The following is an 8,591-nucleotide window of genomic DNA, read 5'->3' on the forward strand; positions in this document are numbered from 1 at the left end:
TTGTATTTTACATTTTTCAACCACTTCCCCCACCTTTTTCTTAGCACAGAACTTCCATTAAGGAAAGAAAAATGGAAGAGCACCATTGGCCTTTTGGATGGTAGCACTAGGACCTGTCCATTTGGAAGCACCATCACTGTTTATCGTGTTTTGGGCCTGTGGAGTTTTGTTCTTTCATTCCTATTCGTTCATTTATTTATTGCACCCTCAGTGCTCATCAGTCTCCTAAATCAGAGCTTCATGAGCAGCCTTTGCAGAGGGGAAAGGGAACAGCACGTGTGATTTCTGCCTCCAAGCTCATATTTTTCAGATCAGTGAGATGGATGGTATCACTGCTTACCTGCAGTAATTTGAATGAGAAGAGAAGGAGGCTGGAGTGCCAGCAAGAGAACTTGCATCCTGGCAGTGCCAGTCTCCTTCCTCCTCCATCACTTGAAATGTTCCCTTCTACCCTTATCTGAAGTCATGTTCCGAAACTTGAAGATGCAGATGGCACTTTAGAGGAAAGAAGATTCAAGCACAGATCTCCATCTCTGAGGTTGGAACTCACTGCTATCCTCAGACCTTGGGTGGCGCCCAGTCTATGGAATGCGCTCCCCAGAGAGGTCCGCCTGGCGCCGTCGTTATTTGTTTTTCGGCGCCAGGCAAAGACCTTTTTATTTAAGCGTCATTTTAATTGCTAATATTATTTGCTTATTTTATCTGGCCAGGGCGACTTATTTTATATTGTTATTTCTTGTATTTTAATGTATGTTGTGAGCCGCCCTGAGGCTTCGGCAAATGGGGCGGCATAGAAATGTTTAAATAAATAAATAAATAAAATACATATGAAGGATCCCGTGGCCCCCTAAACAATCTCTGGGGCCATAAGACTTTTCTCCCATACCACAAATTTTCTTTCCCTCTGCCATCTGCCTTTCAAGTTTACAGTCACAGCATGTTTGTTTATCTTGTCAACTGCCCAGAGAACTTCTGTTATGGGGCACAGGATACAAAGTTTCAGTTGGATCCAGCTTCCAGGCAGAAAGGGATGTCTCCCCACATCTCCACATGTGATTTCTAACACCCCACCCCCCGGAGGGTTCCTCAACCCTTGAAAGCAGATGTAAAGGGCATGAGGTGAGTGGGGAGAAGAAGAGGCCAGGGAATGCTTGTCCTGCCCACAAGTGAATGACCTTGGGTGCAATGGGGAATGCAGATTACTCTCCATCAAGTCTAATTCAGAAGTGTCAGCAAGGATACAGAAATTGAACTTTATAAATATAACTCCAGTCTAAGCTTCATTTACCTTGGATGAGGTGGAGGCAGCTTGAAATTGTGCCTGTGTGGGAGATGTTATGCAGAGAAGTGTAACCACATCTCTTCATGCTCCTTAAAGCAGCCAACAACATAATTGTAATCCTCCTCACCTATTAAATGAAGACAGGAAATTGTGTTCCTCATGCTGAATGCTTAAGAAATATGCTAAATAAATGGTAACACTGAAATTGTTTTGTTTCTTGATAATGCGGGAAAAGAAATTAACCTAACCCCATTCATCTGTGCAAGGTCAATCTAAAACCAAATGACTTGTGGATAGGATCTCTTTCTTGCTTAACTTTTTAAGTGTGACTTGCTGTTTTCCACAGTCCAATAAATGAGAATTGTATATGTAGTGACTGAGAAATGACTGAGACAAAAATACACTTCCATTCGAAAGTAACTCTTTCCTAGAATCTTTCTTTAAAGGGGAAGGGCATCAATTGTATCCTCTCTGCACTGCTGATTTCAAAATATGATGTCCTTTACCTGCCACAGGTTCAGAAATGTGTGATAACAGACTTGGGTGCTTTACAAATGATCCCCCTTGGGGTGGAACATTGCAACGGCCTGCGCTCAACCTCCCAGAACCTCCAGAAGTTGTTAATACTACTTTTCTCTTGCACACTAGGGAAAACCCTACATATTTCCAAGTAAGAGTCCATTCAGCTAATGATTTAATAATATAGATTAGCATTCTGCCTCGATCTAGTGTAATATCACCATTGTACGCATAATCCTGCATATCCTTCAAAGTATTATTTTCTCTTAGATACATTGTTATGTATTAAAATTCATGTTAGGTTAAAGTAAAATAAACGGAGGCTTCAGTCCCATACACATTTAGCTCTGCATTTCTTTAAATTCAGTGGGACTTACGTCAGAGGATGAAAATGCACAGGACATTGTGACAGCTTTCCTGTGTAGATAGTATAACCTAACTTGAAATTTATTAAACCAAACTGTTGCTCAAGTAGCTTGTGGCTTCTTAGCTAACATAGGATTGCTGTGTAGAAAACTAAGTTGTAATCATAGTCCTGATGTAAAGAATGATTGGAGTCAGTGGCACTGATAGTTTCAGGAATGCCTAAGTGTACATAGTTTGTAAGCTTGTATGGTATGTGCAGAAGAGTTAATTAACAAATGGAAGCTGAGGGCAACAGCAGTGAGTGCAATCCCCCTTCCCCTCTACTAAACACAAAACCATAATCCTGTAAAATTTACAGTCTAAATAAATTAAGTCTTTTGTTAATTCATAAGACCGTAACTGTCCATTATTAGAGAATGTTGTGGAAATGTTTTTGGTCACATCTGGATACCATCCCTCATGCATGGCATTCAGGGTGAGTTGTGACCTTAGAAGGTATGATAAAGAATCGCTTAAGTTGTCAACTATGTTTTCTGCTTCAAAGATAGAACCTGGGTTTCCCACCTCAAAAACTAATACTCTAGTCACTAAACCACCCTGATTTTGAAAGAAACTGATGGTAGTAATAGTTATTTGGATAATTCAAAATCATATTTTCATCTTCTATGCATGTATTTTACTCAGAGCATGGTGTTATGGAAAAAGTTTGTTCATGGTGGCAACCATCTTGTGAGGGTTTCCATGGAGAGAGACTTTTATTATTATTTATTGCTATTATTATTTATTTATGATTTAAAATATTTTTAGCCCATTCTACATGGAACTCGTCCCAGGACAATAATAATTTTCCAGTGCTTTTCTTATGTTCAGTGGTTTCTAGAAGCTAGAGAAATTCCAACACATTGCCATATAAGATCATCACAGTCAATATCAAACCGTTTCAGGTTCCATTGATTTAATAGAAAACTAACACAATGGAAAAGCTCTGCTGGCAAGAGCAAGGCAAAACGAGTTGAATGGCAGTAATGCTTTCACCTCCCATTCCACCTAAAGAAGCATTTTCAGCTAGATTGGCCTCTCAGCCTTGCTGTGGGTGGACAATCAACTGTCTTTCCTATCCCTTCCACTTTTATCTCCTATGACTCCTTAAATTCCATGTGATGAACCATAGGATGACTCTGCATCTTTTAATAGCCCTTGATTAGAAGCTGGATTAAGGGTGCATTGTTTTACCCACAATTAACTCATGATGGCTGGGTTCTCATGTTCCTGATCACCCTTATCAGAGCTTGCACTTTCAATAGTGACTGAATGCATCCTGTATGTGCCATGGCTAATCTTGGGTTTGTCTCACTCTTGCCTAACATCATATTATTTCTAAAGAAGTTGAGATCCTCAAAGAAATAATTAAAATACTCCCCTTTATTCTGTTTAAAGGTAATATCAGCTATCTATCCTTCAACAATTAGAATTTCAAATTTCAGAACAAACCGGATAACACGTTTCATTATACATGGCCATTTTGCTGCTGATGACTATCTTAAGATAGTAGAGATATGCAAGGTAAAAACATGGTTATTCTCTAATCTTCATTTTATGGAATGGATGGAACAACAATATTACTGTCCTGATAATGACCTGAAAAAATAAGATGCTGGTGCATGTGAGATTGTACTAACTGAGATGTCCTTTTGCTGTGTTTCCATCTTAAAATGTTTTATACATGAGTCACTGATGAAGTCGGATCATGATAAATGCAGAAGTGTGCAGCTGTTCCATTAGTATGCTCAGTCAGAAGGAGTTTGTGCCCATTCTCGTGGAAGCTTGCACATTTCAATGTGTTAGGCTTATACAGTACCCCATTCCCATGTTGCTTCAAGGCTTTTTAACTTGTGGAGTAGAGCCCATCTGTATATCACATCTGTTCATCTCTTGGAGCGCCTGTGCAAACACTCAAAGTGCAACACTTACTTTACAGTGAGTAAAAACTGAAGCTCAAATGTGATGATAGATGCTCGTAACTGGCTTGCCAGAGGGTGAGGTAGTTGGAGCCAGCATGATTCTGGCAATAGATTTCTACCCACTTGTCCTACTTCCGCTCCCCCAAATATACACAGTGGGAGAGGATATCTGTAGCAGGGAGCCTGCCCTGTACTTCCATGATATAGAACCTTGTGTAAGCAATGCTTCGCATCATGGGTGAGAGGGGTCTGTGTGGATACAGCAGAGCCCTCCTTGACAGATGTGTTCCCCAGGGCATGGATAGTGGGGTAGAACTAGTTTCCTCCTCCTTCATTGTGAAGCATAATCCTCATGTATGGGTTGTGTGCTGAGACTGGTATAGGAGTAAGCACATACTCCATGAAAAGAATTGTGTGTCTCCAGGGCAAACCTTAAAAGGACTCAAGTCTACTTTGGCCATGTTTCCAGATTAAACTGGAAAGCCATTTTGCAGTGATCATAGTTATTTTTAAACCATTCTATAGTTTTTAATTCCCATGAGCATGACCAGTCTAGCCTCTCTCTTCTTTAAACCTGACATTTGATCATTGTCCTTTCCAGCCCCCATTACTTTTTCCTTTTGTTTCATAAATTGTAAAGTTGGTAGTTATGTCACTGGTTTATACAATACAGGAGTCATAAATAATAACAACAATGAAGTGAAATCAGCCACTGCATGCCATTTACATTTCCTAGCCAGTTTTCTGATTATTTTCTTCCAACAAAATTCCAACTCTACCCCAATGGGTTAGAGTCCTCTACCACCCGCACACACACCTTTCTTGGAGTTAATGGATTTTCTCCCTTTTTAATTCCACATCCCCAACAAGTAGGATGAGATTTCATGGGAAAAAATGGTTGAAGAGGAAGCCAAACTCCTCCTCTTCTGGAGCACTCTGTTCCTGATCTGAATTGAGGCCACACGCAGCTGCAGAAGAGCAAGCAAGCAAAGTTGCATAGTTTTAGTACAGCACCCAGAGCATAGTTTGGCATATTCATGGCACTGCCATCATGAGTGATTCATTTGGCCTTCTATAAGCATTCTGTGGCCCGTCTCAGAGCAAGTTTTTTCTCTCTGTGCTGCTTTGGAGGTATTTTCGCCTAATATTTTTGTACTTCTGCATGAGGGGAGCTCTCTGGTGCCTACTGGTACCTTCTGCTTGATCTTTGGAACTGCCATTTTGGCTATGGTGCTCACAACCTGAACTTCAGAAATACAGGCGGTAACTGGGAGCAACTGTGAAGACCTGTGATTTTTATCAGTATATGGCAATGACAATCATCTATGTCTAATATGTTGCAACATGTAACAGCCTTGTTCTTTGGGATTCTTTGTTCTGCTGTCTGTCAAAAATAGGGAAAACAGTAATCATGCCTATATTGTTTTCCTGTGTACTAAACTGACCAATGTGTTGAATTCAAGATGAATCATATTTAGAACAAAGCAATTCAAATCAATAGGAATTAAGTTGGTTATGACTTTACTGGTTTCAATACTCTAAGTAGGACAAAGTTTGGATCCAATCAATATCTATTTCACTTATCTGTTACTTTGTGGACCTTCTAGCTCCTTCTTCTTAAGGAAGATATAAACTGCATTGTGGTAAAGTGGAAAGATGGTTCTGATAAGTTGTATATAAATGCAGTGCAAAACATCCGTATTGTTGGAGCTGAGCTGGCTTATTTGTTGGATTATTTTGAGGTAAATATTCTTTCTTTTCCCCTCCAACACTGACATTAAAAAGTCTAAATATTTTATATATGGTTTTCTGTTAAGAATTTAACAATGATTCTTAAGAATGGGAACAGCATCATTTGAATATATGTGGAAGTACTGATAAGAATGGTATAAATAGATTGTATACAAAAGGCAACTCACAAAGATAGAAAGGGTTATACTTTACAGAAACCCAAGGATTTAAGGGTCAGGATATTATGAGCTGCTAAGTCATTGCCACGAGAAAAGGTTGAGGCTGAATTGTTGATCATGTCTTTGTATACTTATTTCCCCTATATGTGGCATGTTCCGATGTTGGAAGCTAGATTAGGATACAACAAGGCATTTTCTGAAAGGTGCTTAGTTCTTCCTACGCATATAGAGTCTCAGGAAAACTGTGAGCTAGTCCCCCTTTTAAAAGGAGCAATCAAAAGCAGCTGTCTTTCTGGATCCTTTTAAAGGAAAGTCGCAGTGGGTGTTGACAGGGCTGCCCATGGTTCCTTGACAGGGATATAGGAATGCATATGTTGAGAAACCATGGTAGTCTTCTATCACCATCACCATCACAAAAGGAACAAGACTTTGACAGCTTGCTATGATAGCTAAGGGGGTGGCTCATATGCATGTTCATAACATCTGCAGCCTTAGAAACAACCGTAAAAGCAATTCACCCTTTGGGCAGTACCCTTAAAATGAGGATCTTTGCATGAAAAGGGTATGCATCCCTTCTTTCTCATGAGCAGAAATGGCTCATTCCTCATCTTTTGACAACTGTCAAGAGAAAATAAAGGGAAGCAAAAGTCTATATGGAGCCTCTTTGGGTCAATAACCAGGACTGGGTCCTGCTATGCTATCACAAAAGGTACAATACTTCCAAGGACATTTGTCTGCAAATTACTGTACTTACATAACTGCACACCTGCAAAGGTGTGTATATTTAGCAAATTAACCACACACACACACACACACAGAAAAAATATTGTATTCATTCTGAATTGCATATTAATTTTTTTAAACCTCCCAACCATGGACAGGCCTTTCAATCACTGTCAAAAATGGGATTTCAAAAGGTGGCTGTTAAGCTGTGTTTCACGGAGTTAAGATACAAAACAAACAAACAAACACAAAGCTGCAGAGGTTGAAAATGGGATGGGTTCACAATGGGAGGCAGGTGGAGAGACATTTGGTGTTGCTGTGGGGTCCTCTGGGATACCCACAAGAGGTCTGAGGGGGAAGGAATGGTAAACAACCCATAGCAAACCCCATCATCTGTCAAGCACACCTTGGGTTGCTCACAGAAGGACCAAAGCACTACAGCTGATTGCGAAGACGGATTGCCCAGATGTGCAAAAGTGCCCATTGGATCAGTGGTGGAGGATGGCTTGTTACAACTTTGTCCCTAGGATAGAAAAATGAAGCACTTGGACCCTAAGGGAACTTGCAAAGGGCAGAAAATATGATTGCTGCATGCATGTTGCTTTGAGAGAAGAATTATTTCCAAGTGCCACAATAAGTTGCACTGCATGCAGCAGTAGCTGGATGCTTGTAATTTTATTTTGATTTTATTTATTTATTTATAACATTTTTATGCCACACCCATTGCAGAAAGCCTCGGGGTGGCTTACAAGGCAGATGAAACATAGAATAGGATAACATTAAAAATTTGGAGTATCTCGGCCATAATTTAAAACCAATAAATAAGAACAACAAATTAACAATTAAAATATTGTTTAAATAAAAAGGTCTTGGCCTGGTGCCGAAAAACAAATAACGATGGCGCCAGGCGGACCTCTCTGGGGAGCGCATTCCATAGGTGGGGCACCACCGCAGAGAAGGCCCTCCTCCGGGTACTCACCCTCCTAATATCCTTCACAGAGGGCTCCCGGAGAAGGTCCTCCTCCGCAGATCTTAAGGGCCGGGAGGGTATATATGGACGCAAACACTCCTTTAGATAACCAGGTCCCAAGCCACTGAGGGCTTTATAGGTGATTGATTGGGCCTGGACTTCAATGGGGAGCCAGTGAAGCTGACGGAGAAATGGGGTTATATGAAAACAATGCCCAGTCCCCGTCAGCAACCTGGCAGCTCTATTTTGCACCAATTGAAGTATCTGGACCATCTTCAAGGGCAGCCTCACGTAGAGCGCGTTACAGAATTCTAATCGGGAAGTAACCAATGCATGTGTCACAGTCACCAGGCAGTCTCCAGATAGGGATGCGGCTGATGGATCAGCCAAAGTTCTGGGTCTGGGTCGAGGAGGTCGAGGAGCTCTGGGTCGAGGAGCACTCCCAAGCTGCAAACCCTGTCCCTGAGAGGGAGTGCAATCCCAGTCAGGACAAGGTCCAGGTCCCCCATCCCAAAGCTCGTCCCACCTACCAACAGGACCTCCGTCTTGTCTGGATTGAGCTTCAGTTTATTGGCCCTCATCCAGCCCATTACCTCGGCCAGGCACCGGTTCAGTACAGCCACCGCCTCACCTGGATTAGTTGAGAATGAGAGGTAGAGCTGGGTATCATCAGCATACTGATGATTCCACAGCCCACACCTCCTAATGACCTCTCCCAGCAGTTTCATGTAGATGTTAAATAGCAAGGGGGACAAAATGGACCCCTGTGGAACTCCATGGCATAGCTGCCATGGCCCCAGCACCACCTTCTGGAATCGGCCATTGAGATAGGAGCAGAACCACTGCTTTGCAGTGGTTCT

General features: G+C 41.5%; 1 protein-coding gene across 1 annotated transcript in view; it reads left to right on the plus strand.

Moving 5' to 3' along the window:
• The first annotated feature begins 1,805 nt into the window (after window positions 1–1,805).
• Window positions 1,806–8,591, plus strand: part of LOC123024108 (pancreatic lipase-related protein 2-like) — a 19,116-nt gene continuing 12,330 nt past the window's right edge. The window contains exons 1-3 of the mRNA XM_044431474.1: window positions 1,806–1,952; window positions 3,605–3,730; window positions 5,736–5,870. Coding sequence (XP_044287409.1) covers window positions 1,806–1,952; window positions 3,605–3,730; window positions 5,736–5,870 — 408 coding nt within the window. The remainder of the gene's footprint in view (window positions 1,953–3,604; window positions 3,731–5,735; window positions 5,871–8,591) is intronic.

Source organism: Varanus komodoensis, unplaced genomic scaffold (genome assembly GCF_004798865.1).
Source record: "Varanus komodoensis strain SLA01 unplaced genomic scaffold, ASM479886v1 scaffold1, whole genome shotgun sequence".
In the NCBI taxonomy this organism is placed as follows: domain Eukaryota; kingdom Metazoa; phylum Chordata; class Lepidosauria; order Squamata; family Varanidae; genus Varanus; species Varanus komodoensis.